The sequence below is a fragment of the Hylaeus volcanicus genome, chromosome 6 (genome assembly GCF_026283585.1).
Source record: "Hylaeus volcanicus isolate JK05 chromosome 6, UHH_iyHylVolc1.0_haploid, whole genome shotgun sequence".
In the NCBI taxonomy this organism is placed as follows: domain Eukaryota; kingdom Metazoa; phylum Arthropoda; class Insecta; order Hymenoptera; family Colletidae; genus Hylaeus; species Hylaeus volcanicus.
In genome coordinates this window covers 7,793,997-7,816,673 of record NC_071981.1, presented here as the reverse complement: position 1 = coordinate 7,816,673, position 22,677 = coordinate 7,793,997, and the positions used below count along the sequence as shown (strand labels likewise).

General features: G+C 35.0%; 2 protein-coding genes across 3 annotated transcripts in view; one reads left to right on the top strand and one right to left on the bottom strand.

Moving 5' to 3' along the window:
- The window catches only part of LOC128878190 (uncharacterized), a 428,083-nt gene that overhangs the window by 312,476 nt on the left and 92,930 nt on the right, over window positions 1-22,677 (top strand). The gene's annotated exons all lie outside the window — the stretch shown is intronic.
- Window positions 12,542-15,124, bottom strand: LOC128878192 (uncharacterized). Its single transcript, XM_054126199.1, has 3 exons — window positions 14,507-15,124; window positions 14,369-14,443; window positions 12,542-13,460 (listed from the first exon to the last, which is right to left on the bottom strand). Exons 1-3 carry the CDS (start codon window positions 14,578-14,580, stop codon window positions 13,184-13,186), a joined length of 426 nt encoding a protein of 141 aa, XP_053982174.1. The 5' UTR covers window positions 14,581-15,124; the 3' UTR covers window positions 12,542-13,183.

Sequence of the window (22,677 nt, the reverse complement as noted above, 5' to 3'; positions counted from 1 at the left end):
AATTCTACTCAGAAAAATGTCGAACTCCTCGATACTATTCCTATGCAAACGACAACGGAAAGTGCACGACGATGATATTTGGCGTTTTGTTAAAACCGGTTGGAAGCGTTGTGTCGTTATCGCGCGCGAGCACGATCGCATCATAAGTTTTAATTACGAAATAAAATTGCTGCTCGCGTCGTAATTGCAAACCCACAAACGGGCAACGCCGCGCAATTTCGGATTGCGAAATAATGTAGAACGGCGCGAGAACGACGAAGTATAACGCAGTCTACGAAACACGTTGTAATCTTATTCGCGCTGTTATTTCGTAACGGTAGTTGTACTGCGTCATTTTGAGAATCGGTTCCACCTTGTACAATGATCCATACCAGTACAGACTGGAATGGAATTGAATGGACGGGAATATTTTGGAAACTCGTAACGTTGGCAATTTATTTAGATGGCACTGGGCTAGAGATTTGTACAAAAGTAATTTTAGAAATGTGATTCCCGTGTGTATCAGGTTCCAATTTTTGGAACTGATTTTATATGTCACAAGTGAATTTATAGATTCGAATTTGAATTACTTGTTGGTGGAAGTTGATCAGTGAAAGAAAATTCTAATTTTCGATTTATTGGAGTGGATATAGAGAAGAAATTAATTCGACCAAACTTTTAATGGAGAAAACCACTCTGGAAGGCTAACTATTAACCTAGTATTAATTTTTCACGATTTCTTTTACGGAGACAAGTTTAAACAATTTTTTTTAACTGAGAATGTTTAAGTTGTCACTGTTGGATTTATAGTTTTCAAAGGTGAAGCGTAATAGGTTCGTTCAGTTATCGTTTTTACGAACGCAATGCGAATGTAAGATAATATTTAACCACTTTAACGGGGTGTTTGCGTGGATCGCGGTTCGCAGGGGCAAGGTTTTAAAGTTTATAACCACAAATCAGCCGCGAACGTTCGAGCTTCCGTCCGGGAAACAAAAGATGCTCTTAGGCGGAAGTGTTCAGAAGAGTGCTCAATCGCTTTTTACTGTTATCTGTCACGAAAAGCCCGCGAGGAACCTTTTACTTCTCGCGCCTCGCGTCTCCCTTCTTGTATAGATACTTTCGCCTCTTTAATAGGAACAATCCGGCAATGTCACGTACACAGGATGTTCATTGTGGTGGCTGCAATTATTTGTTTTCAATATCAATTCACACGGTATGATAACAAAAAAGAATATAAACGAAGGATGGTTAATCTTAGAAATATATTATTAATATTTATTAATAAATCGTACAATTTAGAATGTATCCATAACATAAGGGAAAATAAATTATATCACAAAAGAACAAAGAGTTTTCTTTGAATATTCTTAAAAATATAAAATAATATTAAAATAATAGTAACTCCCTCGTTATTGATTAAATATAATACAGTCTATTTTATTAAGTACAAAGTGAAACGTTTATTTAATTACCCATTTCCAATAGGTAATTTCCAATATTCTGAGTAAAAGTATATATTCAATAATTTGTTCGATAAATGTTAAACCAGGTAGCAATGGTGACATCAAAGTATTCATTTTGATTCACTCAAACATACTGTGAAAAATAGTTATACGGTTCCATGTAAAAAGCTGTAAACTCCACTCTTTTTTCAGTCATAAAAATAATTTTAAAGTTTGCCCAGCAGCACTTTATTCTCCATTTGAAAATATTAAATTTCCGTTTGTATGTTACCTTTTTATTTTCCCTGTTTGACAGAATCTCTAAAAAATTCTAGTGGCTGTTACATTTGACATCGAGGGGATATTTTTTCAGCACGAAATAAAATGTTCCTTCAATGCTTTTTGTACGACAACAGTGTATATCATATTTCGATTGCAGCTGCAGGATATTTTGTAATTAATCTATCAATTATAATGTTAGTTCAAACGATAGTAGTTCATCGATAGTTCAAACATTCTCTTTATTAGAATAGATTAAATTTAGTTTTTGATTATGCTTTAAAAATTTAGGTTCAATGTCACTTTTATATTAATTTATAATAACGAAAATGTCTTCGTCAATCGCGAATAATATATTAAGTTGTATTTGTTATTTGAAGTAAAATTTGATCGTTATATTTGAGTATTCAAAAATTTCTGTATGAGTACAAATGCGTTGTTCATCGTCAGAGTGGAGCTGAGCTTGTAATGTAATTAGGAATGACTCCTAAATGAAATGAATGGAATGACAATGAATTTTTTAACCGACTTCGAAAAGGAGGAGGTTACTCAATTCGACATGTATATTTTTTTTTCATGGATGAAATTGTTAATAGAATTTATTACCACCAGAAATGTCTTCATCACTCACAAATAATTCGTAAAATTATATTTGTCATTTAAAATAAAATTTGACCATTATATTTGAGTATTAAAAAATTTCTGTATGAGTCCAAAAGCGTTGCTCATCGTCAGAGTGGAGCTCGGTTTGTAATGGAATTAGGAATGACTCACAAATGGCTGACGAATGCGTGGGGATAGGACGGATGTGGAGAACCAGGTGGGGCGCAGTAGTAGCGCGGGATTTATGGCAGCCCCAAGCACGAATGCACAGAAATACTCGTGTATGTACGTGCGTTCTCCTACATCGTGCACCTTCCGCGTAAGTGCATTTTGCGGTTGCTTATCTATCACTTAAGATCCGTAATAAGGGAGCGGGGGGTTCTACGAATTTGTTTCGTTTAGGGATGAACTTTTCACCATGGGGCTTTGTTATTGTTTGAAAATGATTGTCTTGGGACTAATGACAACAAATAGAATACTTATTCACACTGAGTTAAATATTAAATGGCCCTGAGAAACTTATCAACCCTTACAAGCCTGATTTTCCAAATTAAATTTAAAAAAGTATCAATATAAATATTTATTATTTGAACAATTTTGACAGCTTACGTTTATTTTTGTAACTTTCAAATATTAGAAACAAACCATTTGCAAGTGTGCAATTCGATTTAAACGTCCGGTATCAAATTTGAAACTTGGGGCATTTAAGAGTTAATGGGAGGTACCATAATAGGAGGCTAAATTTAAATTTGTTTTCATTATTTATTACGGAGAAAAATTTATGCCATATTTTTTAAGTGATAATAAATTCTATTGGCAATTTCATCTCGAAGGATTTCTAAAAATTTTGAAAATTGTCAATTTTACAGCTGTTTGAAGTTTTGTGCCTTTTTTTATATAAATGTATAATTATTGAACTACAGAGGAGATGAGATTAAACTTTTGTGGACTTACAGTGAAGACATTAGTGTACCAAATAAAAATAATTGAATACAAAGTACACGAAAAACGGATAAACAGTCGAGGAGTTTACGTAAACAAAAAAAAAAAAATTGAATAGGTTGAGACTGTGCTTGGGAGTTAATACAATTCAAGGACTTAAATTCAAGGAAAGCGTAACACCCCCGTAACATTTCTTGGAAGGATCATGAATTTTAAAGCGGGACCATTATGAATATTCATGCTATGCATGCTTCTCATTAACTTAATGAAATGATCCGCATAGAATTAAAGAAACAAATGAGTCTTAATTTTTCAGCACACGATTTCGCATTTAACAATAGCGATAGAAAACACGGGAGAATTAAAGAATGCTGAGTGAATGATAACGAAGGGATTGTACAAAGGTAGGGGAGGGGGTTAATCGCGAGTAATGAATAAATTTGTCGCAAATAGACATTTATTCGCCAGTAGCGAAGGAATTCATTGCCGACACAACTTTATTTGTGAGCGAGAAATCAATTAATTTGCGACAATGAATTTGTCGTAATTGAAATTCCCATTAGAATTTATTACCACTAAAGAAATATAACATAAATTTTTCTCCGTAATAAATAATGAAAACAAATTTAAATTTGGCCTCCCAATGTGGTACCTTGGATTAACCCTGAAATGCCCTAAGTTTCAAATTTGATACCGGACTTTTAAATCGAATTGTACACTTGCAAATGGTTTGTTTCTAATATTTGAAAGTTACAAAAATAAACGTCACCTGTCAAAATTGTTCAAATATTAAATATTTACATTGATACTTTTATAAATTTAATTTGGAAAATCAGGCTTGTAAGGGTTGATAAGTTGCTCAGGGTCATTTAACATTTAACTCCGTCTGAATAAGTATTCTATTTGTTGATTTTGATCTATCTATTTGTTGACTTTATCGTAAATTTGATACCGGACTTTTAAATCGAATTGTACACTTGCAAATAGTTTGTTTCTATTATTTGAAAGTTAACAAAATAAACATCACTTGTAAAAATTGTTCAAATAATAAATATTTACATCGATACTTTTATAAATTTAATTTGGAAAATCAGGCTTGTAAGGGTTGATAAGTGTCAAATATTACTAAACACTACACATATCCGCATCAAAATAAATTAAATATTCGATTTTAAATACTTATTCTAATACTCTGTAGGGTAATACCGATTATTTTGATATCTTCGAAAACGTCTGCGCCCCACATCACTTAACACTGATAATGGCACGATACCGTCCCCCTCTGTTCCATTGTTGGCAAGAAAAATATACTCCTTGGCCAGTTCTCCCCTATTCTTCTCCACTTACAACGTTCCCTCCTCGGGACTCGCAAAATTCTTACACAACTTTATCGAAAATCTTTTGTCGACATTGTCGTCATTATTTTCCACGAGCAGAATAACAATCTCTTTCTAATAACCGGCACCCCGTTGAATGGAGGCCCCCAGCCCCCGCAATCGTCAGATACTTTCAACGATTCCTCGAAAAATGCTTTTCGAACTTGATTCACCCGGTGACCCAAACGAGCCAGGAGAGAACGAGGCGAAAGAATAGAGACAGGAACAATGAGTGGAAAAGGGTCCTCGTGATGCATAACCGCACGTGCCTTCTCGTACTTAAGGGGGTATCCTGAATTAGGAGGTCTATAAAAAGCGGTTTTTCGTGAATTTTTTTAGGATGGAAAAAAATAATTAATTCTATCGAGTTTTTTATCCTATTTTCATACATATTTGAGTAGTCTGTACAAATTTTTTCAACAAGAAATATTCAAATTGAGCCGACTGCGACGCACATTTGTAGAGCACCTCACAATTCAAACCTCCTATCGGTGGGAAAGATGCAGGTCGTAATTCTGGTTTGACACAAAAAAACCAAAAGAAATTTTCATTTCCATACATTTTTCTTCTATGTGAACTAAGAAAAACCCGCAAAAATGGTGAAATATGAAATTACTGCAAGTTTGAAAAAAAGAACGAGTTCTTTGGGTGAAAAAAATCACTTTAACTTGATAAAAAAGTTGTTTACAATTTTTTTTGTATGAATTTTCTTAGTTCACATAGAAGAAATATGTACGAAAATGAAAATTTCTTTTGCTTTTTTTTGTGTCCTGTCTCCTGTAAAGGAGATTTTAATTGTGAGGTGTTCTACAATTGTACGTCGCAGTCGACTCAATTTGGATATTTCTTGCTGAATAAATTTGTACAGACTACTCAAATATGTATGAAAATAGGATAAAAAGTTCGATAGAATTAATTATTTTTTTCCGTCCTAAAAAAATTCACAAAAACCCGCTTTTTTTAGATCTCATAATTCAGGATACCCCCTTAAGCTGTATTCCTTCAGCCATTGTACGGGTGTCTCGCAAGGAAACTGGAGACAATTCGAGAGGTTCAGCACATAAGCTACTTGGTTTTCAGAAAAAGTTTTCGTATTACGCAAAGCACCTGCCGGGGAGAGTTTCCGAGCCCGATACCTATTTAACGACGTCTCGGAGACTCCAGTATCCGTATTTTTGTTAGCTACCCGAGTCGCGAGGAGCCTAATGCGCTCCTCCTCGTATTCTGCGCGTCAAATCGGGTTATTCTACAAATAATATTTACTCAGGGGCATTATTATGCTAAAGGGATTCACTGTTTCCTTTTTAAGGAAGTTGACTTTTGATTGTACTCGAAGGAATCGATAGCTGTTTAAGTACAGTCATTTCCAGAATTCATTTCTGTCACTGAGTTACGCCCATTAGTTGTAACCGTACTTATTTTTAAGGTTAGATTCATTCCAGCAGTGGATTAAAAGTAGATCAAAGGCGAGTGGAGGTGGGATAGGGAAAATAAAATTTCAATATTCGTATTTGTGACAAACAAGAATGAAACGTGTTTATTCTCAAACAAAGAAATAGTCGCACCTGCGCACTACGTTCGTGATTACGTGGAGGGGATGTCTCCTCCGCGCCATCTGTTATTCATACACCGATATTGTAGGAATCTGTTTATCCATATGTAGTCGTACGTATTGTACGATTACATAGTTTCTGGAACTACTGGTTTGGTATCTACGTCTTTCAGGTTGTAAAGAGGACCGAAGATTAACGATCGTGATTTTTATTATGAAGATTATTATTTAGAACTGATATGGTCGTTTCGTGAAACAGAATTTCTTCTATGTCTGGTTGTTAGTAGGAATTCTGGTTCACGAGTGACGGAATTAAAGACATTATTGTAATAAGTAGACTTTATGCAAAATAAAATCTTCGCGAACGTGCCTACGAAAATTGAACTTAAATAGGAATTAATTTTAAATAAAATTAATTCGTATTATAACATGATCTTTGCTTTCAATATTTTTTATATTCTTGCATATTGCTTGCATTTTGTAGTTTCTTGCACATTGAAATTTTCTATAAATTCATAATGATCCGCAGTCTAGTAATAATGTTCGAATACTACATGTAAATTACCATATATTTTCTATTTATTTTTACATTTGGAAACGCTCCATTTATAATTATAGTAATATATAAGTAATATATTACTACATATAACAATAATAATATAAACGATTAGTGGTCATTTAATCATTGTAAAGCACTTATTATTATAACGATTATTATTTAGAACTGATACAGTCAGTTCATGAGACAGAATTTCTTCTATATCTAGTTTAATAGCAATTCTGGTTTCCGAGTGACGGGAATAGAGATATTACTATAATAACACATTTTCTATTTATTTTTACGTATAGAATCGCTCCATTTATGATTATAGCACTCATCGTAGAGCGCTATAAAACAGAGCTTCACGAAGGTCAAAGTGGAGGACGCTCATTACGTCCACGAGCTACTCTACATAACCTAATTGGTCGGAAATTCAACGACCTCTTGTGAGAAAATGGTTCGTTAGCGACATTTAGTTTTCATTTTGTATCCTCTTATCAAGTAGAATACTCAATATAGACAGTAATAAAACCTAAAATTGGAGATGGACAATTTTAGAGCAGTGTAGTTACACTTCCACATTTATTATTCAAACAATCATAAACAATTACAATTACAGCCAGTCGCATAAGTATTCGTACCCTGTATGTGTATTGAAGAAATTTAGCTAAATTAAATAATGTTTAATGTTTGAGGTTTAATGTTTCCAAATAAATGTTTCATTATAATTATATACAAAAATGAAGTTTGCACATGTATGTGTTTATTATACATATGTATACATACAATTTAGACAAATTTATTCAATGCATATCTAAATTAAATAATGAGTTTGATGTTGTCAAATAAGTGTTTCATTATAATTATTGGAAATTGGTAATTAAATTAATGTTTCACTTTGTAGTACGAAGTTTGTACATGTATGTATTTATTATAGATATATACATACAATTTAGACAAATTCTGTCAATACACATAGTATATAGCCTTTATTATTTGCATAAAATTAAAAGAAACCTTCGCCCTACCCCCACCCTCCTTATAATCGAGTCTCATACTTCATTGGAAATTCTGTTATCGAGGAATAATTTCGGATTCACTTTGCTAGGTACGTTTCCTTGTAAACCACATTCCTTGTAAATGTTATTGGTATAAAGAGCATGTTAAATCTCTTAGAAATAAACATCGAACGAATTCAGGTCAGCAGAGCGAGCCACGATAAGGAGGCACCGCCTCCCGCCCCATCGATCCGGGAAGACGTCGTTTAAAGATATTCGAACTGCGAGACGAAAGTAGGATGGAGTATCATCGTGCATGAGCCATAACTGCAGCTCATTATTCAAAGGATTTTCATAACAGTGGGAGAACGTACACTATGTACTTCCCAAAGACGTGACAAACAACCTCGTTCAGACGTGTTGCAAGAATTCGGAATCCTGAAAGCTCCGCACATTTGTCCATGTATGATAAAATAAATAAATAAATAAATAAAACATCGCTCGCTTTTAAAAACGTGAATTTTCATATCTACTCGGTCGCACGTTCGCCGTTCTTTGCTTTTCATAAGCCTCGCTTCGTTAACAAGATAAAGCAAAACTGGGACGCGGTGATATTTAGCGCGGACGTTCAGAAATCCTTCGGTGTTCATATTGTTCGCGACCGTGTACAACAAGTCGTTATAATACGGCCAGATACCGCGTTCTATTTCAACTAGCTTTTACGATATTAATCTATCGCGAGAGCGGCGCTACATCGCCATAAAATAACCGATCACGACACTGTGCCGCAACATGGGGACCTAGCGGAATATTAAACGAACTTCGACGCGACGCGCATATAAATCCCGAAACAAAACGACGCGGTCCACCAATGCGGATATTTTCGTGCTGTCATCGGCACGGGCACGAATTGACAACAAACGCGGCCGTTCTTAATTTAACGCGGGAATGCGATTTTGGGGAAATTCACTTTCCGTTGATTACGGGGTAATCATCGAAATTTGTTTAGAAAGGGGTAATTTTCTGGAGAAGAAAGAAGGAATAGTGATGGGTATAGAGTGACACTTGGTAGACTGTTTGGAGATCATTGATAAAACAAAGGAGAATGTTCAAAAATGGACATTTCTGTGAGTGAGATTGTTTTTATATAAACCTTGATTATTTAAAAAAGGGCAATTTTCTAAAGAAAAAAAAGCAACAGTGATGAGTATAGGGTGATGATACTTGGTGGACTGTTTGGAGATCATTGATAAAACAAAGGAGAATGTTCAAAAATGGATATTTCTGGACCTGCTTGGAAACAAAAATTCATGCAGGAATTACTCATTGTATAAAACAAAAGGTCCTTATCATTTTGATCAAAAAGTGATGGCAAGAGTTGTGGCAAAAATGAGTGAAAACATGTAAATGTGGTAGCTATCTTAATTGCGTATATTTTATACGTTATCTTCATCTTTTTCAGATATTAAATCATTTTCAAAGTAATTGTTAACGAAATTGGTAGGTAAATCAACTGAAATCGATTATACAGTCACTCCAATAAATATTCGTACCCTCTACGTCTATTAAAGAAGTTTGTCTGAATTAATCGACGTTCTTAAATAAATTTTTCGTTATAAATATATGTACATGGATAAAATTTACTCTTGTATATAAATAGTGAAAAATTGGAACCATACAAATTCGATCATTTAATTTGGACAGATTCCTTGAATAAACACAGAGTACGAATATTTATGGGGCTGACTGTATACAGTGTGTTCTATTTAAATCGAATGAAGGTATCGAAAAGAATGTTTTTACAAAATTTATTTAGTTCAAAGGGGTAAATTATATAGAATATATGTTTTTATTATAAGTGAAATAGTGGGAGAGGTTTAAAAAATGAATTGATGTATTTAAATGGAAGTTTATATATTTTTATCACATATACTTATATATTCTATCACATTTACACGTTTCCATCTATTTCTGACCACTTTCCTATCACTTTTGTAGGGAAATGATAATAAAAGGCAATGTTTGACCATTCTCCGTTTTCATTCACGACAAAGTTTGCCAAAAATATATTTATTTAAGCCAAAACGTCAACCATGAGTCGACCATACTTATGATCACAATATTTTTAAAAATCTATGATCCCTTTTTACGATCAGAGAAGGGAAACATTCTCCACATAACGTATTATAGATTCCAGCTGCAGTGTATCAGATTAGCCCTCATTATCCCTCGTCAAACAACATGAAACATCGTCAAACAGCAACAAAAGTTACTCCACGAGATTAATTAGCCCATTTCAAGTCTCCAAAGGGCAAGTCAAGAGTAACATGAAGCTGTGAGGGATAGTCAAGCGTCTCTTAGACAGGGAGTTTTACTCGGCGTCTCCTAGACAGAATTTAGCGTGTATTGGAATAGTATGGGAGTTCGAGTTTCCGAGACATCGTTGAAAAGGAATCGGCTTCAAGAACTCCGGGAGCAAGTGCTCCGCGTAATACGAAAACTTTTTCTGAAATCCAAGTAGCTTATGTGCCCAACCTCTCAACTTGTCTCTAGTTTTCTTGCGAAACACCCGTACGATAGCTGAAGAAATACTGCCGAGGTATGAGAGGGCACGTGCAGTTACGCATCACGAGGACCCTTTTCCGCTTATTGTTCCTCCTCTATTCCTTAGCCTCGTTTTATAACTCGTTTGGGTCACTCGAGGATCAAGTTCGAAAGCATTTTCAGGAATCGTTGTGTAATTCGATTTAAAAAGCTACAGCTTCTATTGAAAGGTACCTCGATTAGTAGAATTCGGATTTATTGCAATGTAATGTTATAGTAATTCGGAATATATAATGTTTCTTACCCTTTTTCGACTCCGAGACGAAAATGGACGATTCACCGGGCGAAACGAACTTGTATACATCATGCAGACTTTACGAGTTCTCTTGTGAGTTATGCAGGAACGCGCAGCCACCTAGCGGTTAGAAGCAGAAGTTAGGACGTAGCGCTCAACATATTCTTATGTATTTTTAAGCGGATGTAATATAATTGAAGGAAGTCGTAAACAAAGATGTAGAGTACATAATTGATATGATATTTTAATATCACAATTTTCAATAAATAAGAACGATATGGAATAATGAACCAACTCAATACTATAATATTAATTGGGTGAAGAAACTGTGCAACGTTCGAAATGCCACGAGTCAGTAACCCGTGTCATGAATTCACTTGTATATCTACTTTTCTACCAGAACAAAGGGCAGCTCTCATGTAGAACAGCTCTCATATTCCATCTGAAGCTGGAAATCCATACCGCATTTTTCTTTGAGCGTGACTTCCGTAAAATACTATCTGCAGATATCGGGGGACATAATTCCTCTTGGATTTGGAAAGGACGTGTAATACAAACGAGAACGTTTTACGCATACGTAATATTTTTGCGACGTCACAACACATCAATTTCGTATTACCCTATCTGTTTTTAGAAGGTGGATGCATACTGATGTACAGGTTGGTCTATCCAAACCAGATTAGTAACGTGTTTTAGTCTAGCTAGTTACCCAGGCGATCATGAAGTTATAATTACTGTTGCTTTCAATAATTTACTTTAATATGTGGTAGTCCACGGTGTTAATATCGAGTATCGAGATGAATGGCTGTCATTTGCAATGGCTTTTAAACAAATTCAATCCGAAGTCGTTTATAAGTTCTCGACAGTTTGAATTAACAAGGTGTCAGTAATGGTGTCGTGTAATTGGTACGAGAACTTTAGTTCGCAAAATGGAGAACTGTACACTACCAAACCAACCCTTCTCCTGAATACTAATTATTTCTAACTACTTTTAAAGATGATTTTTATTTTATGTCAGTTCATTTTGTGTTAGATTTAATATAAAGCAAAACCTTGATAAACACCCTTTCCCATGCCAGTTTTCCTGCAATTATCGAGGTTGTTGGACCCTCAAACCAACGCTTCCTCTGAATACTGCTTATTTCTTTCCATCTCAAAGAATAATTTTTATTTTATATCAATTCATTTTATATCAGACTTGAAATAAAGCAAAACCTCGATAAACAGACTCTCTCATGCCAGTCTTCCTGCAATTATCGAGGTTGTTGGACTGAACACCCTCAAATCAACCCTTTCTCTGAATATTACTTATTTCTTTCTATCTCAAAAATTAATTCTTATTTTATATCAAATTTAACTTAAAGCAAAACCTTGATAAACACACTTTCCTATGCCAGCTTCCCTTCAATTATCGAGGTTATTGGACTAAACACCCTCGAACTGACCCTTCATCTAAATACTACTTATTTCTTTCCATCTCAAAAAATAATTTTTATTTTATATCAGTTCATTTTATATCAGACTTGAAATAAAGCAAAACCTCGATAAACACGCTTTTCCCAGACTTGTTTTCCTGCAATTACGGAGGCTCTATCTCATACTCCCCTTTTTACTTGCAAAATCGACACTTCTCGCTCACCTGCCTTCGCTGATTTACCCCAAACTTGGCACGAGAGCAATGGTCAGTAGCTAAAACTGCGTCAGCGTTTTTTCTCCATTGCTAATCGCGACGTATGTATTTCCACTGGAAGGAACTAGGTCATAACGTTCCCGAGTAGGCGCTCCATACACCCCCGCACTATATATACTACACTTTGGTGTACTATATCTAGGGAACCAATTAAAGCGTTAATTTGGAGAAAAATGTGTTCTCGAGTGTGTACTCTTTTCCATCTTTGGAGAATATTTACTCAAAAGAACGTGCAGTTTACGTTGGTTCGAGTTTGTTTATGAACAAAACGATTGGCAAATATTGAATAAATTTCAGAAATCTTACTTTATTAGGTGGTAGTTATTAACTCAAAATAACTCTCAAAGTTATTTTAAAGTCACTAATGTGTAAGGAAAAATTAATATTCAAATGGGAAACAATCCTCAGCAAATATAAAATTTCTACAACAAAACTTTTTACAAAATTAATAATTAACATAACATAAACATTCGCTCGACATTCGAACCAATAATTTAAAAATTCACACAATAATAATACAATATTTTATGACCTATCGCCATGTCCTTTTCGTATTTCGTCATATTTCGTCCAGTATCGTCATTCCCTGTCTTATCTCGTCATATTTCGTCACATATCGTCATCCACTCAACACTGTCGTGCAGCACGCACCTCGATCCAAAAATTTGAAACAAAAATTTTTACAAAATTTATAATTATTGAGTTAAGTCTCCATCATTGTATTAGGTATGAGTAAATAATCCACTTTCTCATTATAAACCGATTCACTGCGGAAGTCATTCTTATGATAATAGAATAATAAATAAAGAATAATTTTTTGTTCGCTTTGGCAATTATTAGAACGTTTTTATTTTTCACGAAACGTTATCGCGGAAAGGTCCATAAAGCAAGTGCAACGAAAGTGGTTCGAAAACATCGTCGAAGTATCTCCTTGCACTCTTGCTAAGTGAGAACGAAACGCGAAACCTCTTGCTGAAATCCAAGTGGGTCTGTCCTCGACATTACGGCTTGTTCGCTCTGGAAGTCAACACATGCTGAAGGTAGTGCACTCCACGCTTTCTTCGGCATCCTCTCCCCGCGCCTGTACACTCGCGTAACAGCTTTAACGCTAACATAATCTATCGGGAAATAGGCCAAATCTCCTATCGTATTTCTTTCCCTCCGTGGTAGCTGCATACGGTAAGGAGACAAATGAACCCATTCGTAATCCAAACCTAACCTAAACATAAATTGCACCGGGTTTGATCATTCTAAATGCCGTACTGCAATACTTTTACACGCATATACAGAGAGTGAACGAGTTTTATTTATAAGGGTGTTTAGTCATATACAGTAAAACTCCATTTATATGAATCTGTTATATAGATAAATAGTTCATATAAACGAGTAAGTTCGTATAATACGAGTGCACTTATCATTTTTGCTATTTGTAACTTGTTGCTGAGATAAATGCATTTAATCATATTTTTACCCCATTGTCCGGATTATAGCAATATTTTTATTTTTCTGAACTGTGAAATCACTTGCAGGGCCAATTTGATAAAGCTTGATGAATAAATTGTTTGATTGGAGATAAAGATGACAAATGGAAATACTTGTTATTATCTAATAAAATGAATATTGAAATACGAATATGTAACATGATATATATATCGAACATCGTAGTCATTATGAATAAAGTAATATGAAATATGAGATAATATGAATATAATAATATTGAAATATGGAATATAATGTGTGTTTGGTTGAAAGTGAATTAATTTGTTTTTTCCATTTAGTGGTTTTACTAATTATAAATTCTTTGAGCATTGTACAGGGTGTAAAAAAATGTTTGGTCTTGGCAAGCATAGGCGTATTCTACATCTTCGGATCGATCAAGATTTGTAAACAAAAGTTGCCGCAAAATTGTCCTTGACCTTTAATTTCAAGGTCAAATTTTTTTTCATTGCATTGTATTCTACACATCATGAGGATAAAAAGTGTCAAAGGAACTATAGTTCCAAACTTAACCGTTAGCATAAAAAATAATAGTAGAGTTATTACTAATGAAGCAAGCAGTAACTACTGTTTGTTTATCTGCTGTTTATCGGAAATCTAACATAACTGATTGATCATAATCAATATTACCTTCTATGCTTGAAAAATGTTCGTCTTCTATTTCTTCTTCTCAGCCAAAGAACCGATCCATTCTGATGAATATTCCTTAATAGATAATATTCTTAATAAAAAGATAATAAGGACCAATAATTCTGTTTCCTAAAATACCTGCCCACACATTGACTGAAAAGCGTCCTTGATTGAAATGTTGTATCATGGCATGAGGGTTTCGATAATTCCATATTCTAACATTTTGTCTGTTTTGTAAACCGTGGTTAGAAAAACTACTCTCATCCGTGAAAATAATATTTTTTTGGAAATTTGGATTTCGGTGCAACTTTCGAAGCATCAATTGACAAAAACGTTTTCGAACATTGTAGTCATTATTTTGGAGTGCTTGAACACTTTGAATTCTAAATGGTCGAAGACCTTCACGAATTATATGACGCACTGTCATATGTGAGATTCCGACACGACGAGCAATATGACGCAGACTCATTACTGGGTATGATCTTGCAAGTGCAATTACTTGTTCTTCCACACGCCAATGCACACGCGGTCGACCAGCTTCCCTGTAATTATTAATAAAATTCAAAACTGATTCCCCATCTCCAAAACGTTGATCTAATCGTTGGAATTCCCGTCGATCAGGAACTTCTCTTGCACGCCTTCCAATACTCAAAAGCCGCACTTTATATATTTCACACGGTCTAGCATAGTTTCCAAATGCTTCATCTATTGCACGAAGCATTTGTCGAATATTTATATATTTTTGCATCATGACACTATATCGCACATGAATAACCACTGTAATCAGAAGCTAGACTAAATGTGATATAAATCTAAGCAAAGCAATCGAAATCACGATAGTGGGGGTCACTCAAACTGTGTTTATGTGGCCTTTAACGCTGTAGTGGTGTGTTTACATTCCTGTCAAGACTGTGTTTATGTCGACAACTAGCATTTCAATTTGAAATCGTCAACTTTTATGAATAAAATTCATTTTACAGCCGACAAAACTTCCGCATCAATTTTTGCCGAAACGGTCAAATTTGAACCCATAGTTCCTTTGACACTTTTTATCCTCATGATGCGTAGAATATAATGCAATGAAAAAAAAATTTGACCTTGAAATTAAAGGTCAAGGACAATTTTGCGGCAACTTTTGTTTACAAATCTTCATCGATCCGAAGATATAGAATACGTCTATGCTTGCCAAGACCAAACATTTTTTTATTGTTTTGTTCTGAGTAGGAATTTGAAAAGTATACGGTGTCAAAGATCGGTACTGATTAAATTTATTGCAAAAAAAATTTTATATATATCTGGAGAAATTTTTACTTACTAAAACACTATATGTTCCAAGCCCCTTAAATACTTCTCATCATATAATACTCCTACGGTGGTCATCGGATGTAGAATAAAGATAGGTCTTATACATATGTAATTAAACTTTTTATTAGAGACACTCGCGTAGCTCGCGTGATTCTTCTCGTCGAACTCTCTGGCACGATTGACTTACGAACTAACCTATTCGTTCAAGCATCACAGATATTCTTTCTTCGTTCTCGCGTATCGCTTGCACTCTGTTTAAACAAACGCATTCACCCTAAGGAACATTCGACCCAATCACATAAACATTCGCTCGACATTCGAACCAATAATCTAACATTCACACACAATAATAAAACAATATTTTATCACCTATCCCACTGTCCTTCTCGTATTTCGTCATATACTTGTCGTATTTCGTCATATTTTGCCACCTATCGTCATATCCTTGTCGTATCTCGTTACATTTCTTCACCTATTGTCATATCCTTGTCTTATCTCGTCATATCCTTGTCATATTTCGTCACATATCGTCATTAACTTAACACTGTCGCCCACCACGCACCTCGATGCATTCATCCAGCCACTTAAGAAACTTAACATATGACATGGCGCCGGTTCGTCGCCGCCATTCTCCCATTACAGATGCCAGTTTCCTGTTAGGCTCCACTGACCTCCAGCCTTAACTCGGGCACCTCGGGATTGCCAAACCCGTACCGTAGCTACGATCAAACACAGCTACAGCCCCCGAGGGCAACTGCTTGTACAGTACGTAACTTCCTTCGTCTTCGACCACTGTAAACAGCCGATCCTTTGTGCCCTAAAATTCACAATTACCCCTCATTGACCCCAGCCTAATGCCTCCTGTGCCGTTTCGCCTACATTCCCGAGATCTAGAATACACCAAATGGCGATTAAGGGGGAAGAATGGTTACAGTATCTGCGATAAGTCGAATTGGGTTACGTTATTGATATCTAGATACGTCTGCCACATGTTACCCTTAAAGGAAGAGTAAATTGAACTTTTAGTTTCGAAGAATGGTTGTAGCTGCAACTACAGACTCCCCCCTCCACCTACTCCGACCTCCTTTCCTGCTCGTGTTATTCTTTCGCTGGGCTCCGCGTTCCAGTACGGTAACGTTTCACGTCCACATGTTCAGAACCGTCGGCTGCGTAAGTTTCCATTAACCTTAAATTAAAACTTAACGTGTTGACTTGTTAAACACGGGCCAGCCACCGAAGTTTCCCCGGCTCTTTCGGTGCATGAAAAAGTTGCGACTTCCGAAAGAGCAACTGTGTACACACGGTGTTCAATCTTTTCCGGAGGCGGAGATTGCAACATGGCCACCCCGCGATTAAGGAGCGCGATTATTCAAACGAACTTGACTTCCCTCAAGAGTAAATACGACGGAGCGTACCGCATAAATCTCGAAGAATAATGTGTTTCCTGCGGGGAGGGGCGAGAGAGTGCACTGGGAATAGTACGTTCATTTATTGTAGCGCGGAAATAAAATATAGAAGCGGATATTAGCGGCGTCTTGTGGGCAACTTTAAGTGCTCGATAAACTGGCCTCCTCGGGGGGTTAGGAAACAAGATGGCTGGTCCACTACGTGTATTATGAAGGATGAATATTATGAAAAGAACGTTCCTAATCACTGTTCCTCAACTTCAACTTTTCTGGGTTCATCATAAATAAAATAATTATTAAATGTGGCTCCTCTGGGAGGAAGCACCCTTGCAATTGAATTTTTGTTTATTTGAAGTGTATATTTAAAATCTAAAACAAGATGGCTGGCCCTTTACGTGTACTATGAAAGATGAATATTATTAAAAGACCGTTTCTAATTACTGTTGCTCAACTTCAACTTTTCTGGGTTCATCGTAAGTAAAATAATTATTGAATGTGCATCAATTTATAAATTGGTACAAGACGAAATTTTCAATACATGTTTGTAATTTGTTTTATATTTCATGTACACTATTTTTTCCAAAACTTGAATTTATTCACAATATGAATGACACAAATTCTCACTAAGGATTTAAAAAATTGATTCTAAAGATCAAGTGTTAAACAAAACAAGCCTGAATAATAAAATTCATAACTTTTTATCGTCTTGTAAAACTTAATACTAACGCAAATGTTGAGTCGTATATCTTCCAATTATACAAAAACATGATTCTTCACAAGAATATTCACGAGTGCGTCTAGAACTGAGAGTGTTAATGAATCTCAATTTATATCAAACTGATAAATAATCCACTTCATTGTTTTATGATTTTAGCATTGAATTTTCGACGAAAATTCATTCCAGGGAAAGCATTTCGGTCGCCGCAATTCGCAGTATTTTCAAACGCTTTCAGCTCGCACGTTTGCATCTTGCAATCGAGGAAATTAAGCCAGTGAATTATGTGGACGTAACACGATAAAGCTCCGTGGAATTTTCGACTGTAATGAGTTGTAAAAAAATCCCGCGAAGGTAGTACAGAGCTTCCAGCGATGTAGTGAAAACATCATTAGCCTGGAATAATAGAGAGTCATGGCGAGTCGTCGAGCACAGAGTGCAACGGGAAAATGTATTGCTTTTTGCCCTGATAGCGATGAATATTTCTCTCTCTATGCTAGATCCTTAGCTGGAGACTATTCTTTATACGTGTTGGATGGTTGAGCAGAAAGACATAAGTCATAATAAAAACTTTACTTATTATAAGTGGCCTCTAAGGAGACCGAGCTTAAGACTAGACTAACCGGCCTTTTCCCGGGTCCCATTAAATACCAATTCATACATGCTCTCATACGCTCACATATACATACAATCTGGTGATCGGTGGCACGTGCACAGTAGCGGCACCGATTGTCGGCAGCGCCACCGATTGTCGGCAGCGCCACCGATTGTCGGCAGTCGTGCCGATTGTCGGCAGCGGTGTCGATTGTGCAAAAAGCGATACGTATAATTGCCTACATATGTAATATTTATCAGAGAAACGTCTAATATTGTACTTCACCTAATTGCTTCACGAATTCGATTTAGTCGCACTTTCCAGATTGACGCAGAGTTGTACAAAACTGGGCATAGAAGAATCTAACCCAAATTGAACCCATTCACTGCTAGCCAAAACAGCGTTTTGCTTTGGGTGTAAAGATTTAAAACAGATGTGTAATCTAGGTTATTATTCTGACAATAAATAGTCATATTAAATTCGTTATTTTAAGAAGAAAATTTACGATCTTCTTTTGCAATAATTCGTGACTTAAAGGACACGTTTCATTCGTGACTTAAATAAACTTATCCCTTGAGTATGTAATTGCAGTCAATTTGAACTACGAGACATCTCGTAGTTGCCAGTGAATGGATTAAACAGAAATTTTGATAAAAGTGCTTTATCTATTATTCGAAGGGTTCGAATAAGACTCGAATAAAAATACGAAGACCTCATTCATTGTTGAAGATAAACCTTTCATTGATTAAATTTACTTAACAAAAATTTAATAAATAAAAATTAATAGAAATAAATAAAATTGATAAAATTGATAAAATTCATAGAATTCATAAAATTCATAAAATTCATAAAAATTTAATAAAAAATCTAATAATCATATTAATTCGTAAATTAAATTTACTTCGAATAAATTCACCTTATTCGCCAAATATTTTTCTTTTCGTTCGATTCGTGATATCACTATTTTGATAACAATTTCGCCCATCTCTGAGATGATACTATATACAGGGTGTCGTGTTATGGAATGTATATGGTTTGGTTCAGAGCATGAAAGCCAACGAAAGGAGTTCACATAATCGTACCGATCCATTTTTGCCCCGTTTTCGAGCCGCGACATTTTTCGTGTTGGAATAATACGATCTACGAGTAGAGATGACACAGTTAGATACCGTTTTATTCTTCTGCTCGCAAGATTTTATGCTCCATGGGAAACGTAGAGTACCATTTTCCTCACTTTTACGATTCCTGAACCTGACTTACTGAATTACATTTCACGTCAGGGCCATGTTACGTTATCGTTAGCGCGGGGGGGGGGGGGGGGGGGCATTTATAATCACATCATGGCACCGTTGAAATAATGCACGAAGCAAATTTATTATAGAACACTAAAACAATCGTTAAAATTTTTAAACGACTACGATTTTTATTTGTAAATCATATCAAAACGATTATTAAATTTAGAAAGATTGTAAGATGAAACTATTGAGCTAAATTTGTTTATATGATTTTTTTGTTTCATCATCATTTTAGAACTAATTATTAAGAGGCGTAGGAGATTTGAATTTAAAAAAAATATGATCTTATAGGGAATGACAAAACGAAACTTTTTTATATTGACAGTTTATTCATACGACGTTTAGTTTCAAAAATAAAAATTGAAAACTTAAAAGACCTTTCTCCTAAAATTCAATTTTGGCAACGAACTTCTAACTTTTCAATTTTTCTTTTCGAAACTAAGCGTCCTATGAAAAAACTGTAAATACAAAAAAGTTTCGTCTTATTGTCCCCTATAAGCACATATTTTTTAAAAATTGATTTAAAGGATACGAAACATTTGTCTGATAAAAAGAAATATAGAAATGAGTACATGTAGATTTTCTTAATGTAACCAATTCAGTGGAAACATTCATAACACTGAAAATGACTTTAAAATAAAGATAAAATAAATACAAGCCTGTTTGAGGCTGTAAAATAAATTTTACGCTTCAAAGTACCTTAACAATACGGCTCCTATAAGTTTAGTGCGCCTATATCTGCCTCCATTTGCAACCTAACGCCAATTGCCATACTTTTAGCGCAAGTCTATCGATCTATTCGTGACTCGAATGCCACCTGACTCGACGTTTTGTGTAATCTGTAACGCGGCACCTTCATGAAGGCCCAACGATGGGGCGATGTAACGAACGAAGTAAAAGCGACAGGTGCAAACGTCGACCATTAAAGGACCCTCGAACGCGAACACGCGATTCTGTCAAAACAGTTGACATACGTGCGATTAATTGTCTATTCAAATTTTAGCCATTACGTTTAACTGATCGTTCTGCAGTGGCGCGTGCACTTGAACACGTTGGTACAATTTCGTCGAACGAATACTGTGAAATTTCAAATGCCATAAAGTTTCCTTGAGAGTTCTTGAATTATTCATGAATTATTATTATTTGATGAACTGCAGATTTCGTCCCGTTAAATTTAGATTTATGTTGTTCCTCGGGGAGTACAATTAATCAAACCGGCAAGAAATTCCGAGCGGAATTCTCGGCGAAATAAATTTTGTAATAATTTATGTGGAATGCCAAAAACAGTGGAAGTCATTAAGGGAAAATAGAGTGTCGTTTCATTAGTGTACAAATAAATTTTGGAGGGAAACGATGTAGTAGAAGTAGATAAAAAATATTAAATTTCAAACTGTAGTCGAAGAAATACATTGAGTGTCAATGGTACTTATATAAAAGAGTCTTATTTTTAATTTATTTATACTGTAGTCCATACATACTGCTTGTCAAAATAATTGTCTAGATTTCCATTAAATTCTATCCATCAAATTCTCTAATTAACTTGTACTTATGTAAAAGAGTCTTATTTTTAGTTAATTTTCTACTACAGTCCACAGATATTGCTTGTCAAAATATTTGTTTAGAATTCCATTAAATTCTCTAATTAATTTATTTATGCATTCACCCCCTAAGAAGCATTAAATGAGTTAAGGAGCTTTTGCACTGCAGTAAACACGAGTGAATAGAGAATTGTTATTGAAGCCTCGAACAGTGTTCTTTAACAGTGTTCTATAAACAAGTATAACCGACAACGCATTTCATTTGCACATCTTTTCGAGATGGAGGCTGCGATAATACGGTGACAATACGTAATCAACAGGGGACCAAAGAACGGACAAGGAGGACGTGGACTAAGAGAAACAAGAACATTCATTACATTGTGAAACAAATGAAAACGTTTCCTACGAATGGAGAAATACGCGGTATAAATGCGAAAGATAAAGTCTCAAAGGAAAATTCTAAGTGAAGCGGAACTCGCAGCGAACAAAGAAACAAAAAATACGCAGGAATATACCTGGAGGATACTCTTAGACGGATGGTTATGTTCCAATTAGATAGGGGCGAATAAAACTCGTTAAGATATCTATTCGTGAAAAATAATGATGAATTTAATCATAAAAAATTGAAAACCTGAAATATTTGAACAATTTATTATTTTCGCTATTTATAATGAAAAATAAACGAATACTGCGATTTCTATTTAAAACAGAGTTATTAATTTTTTATATTCTTCTATTCTAGTACGCTACTATTTGTCAATGTTGCAGTACCAGGTCGTAGGGAAATTTTCAAAAAATAAAAGAAATCCGAAATACTGTTCTGTTTTTTGATGCAGCCCTTTAGTTAGCCTAGAATCGGGATCCACATGTACGGATTCCACTAAGCTTTCAAAACATACGCTTAGAATGTTCCAGAAATCTCTTGATGTGTTTCCATCGCAACCGTTCATGGAAACATATAAACAAAATCCGTGAGGCTCTAATTAAACGTTACTTAACGATGTGGATTGAAACAGGTGTTGCATTTAGCCCCCTCCCTTTTTAGATAAAAAAAAATTCAAAATGATATCGATTTTGTAACGTCTATTAATCTTGTGACGATATTGTTATCGTACATTATTGAGAAATTGAAGTATACAAAATTAAACTTTTATCTCTGGAGTCTTGAAATTATGTTTCATAGTGAATTGTTATTGAATTTAATTAATTAGATTTGGAACAATCATAAAGTAGTACAACCATTATCAAGATGTCTGTGAAGAAGAATTGAGTTCCAAAAGTAATAAATTAAATTCCTTTGAAAAGTTAGTTAAGTTCCTCTGGAGACACTGTGAACATTTACAAATCATTACGAAACATAGTTTCAAGACTGCAGTGGCAAATGAATAAACAATTACATCGAACTGATGAAAAGTACCGAACAATAAGGAAGATTTTGTTACACGTTGCCTTAGC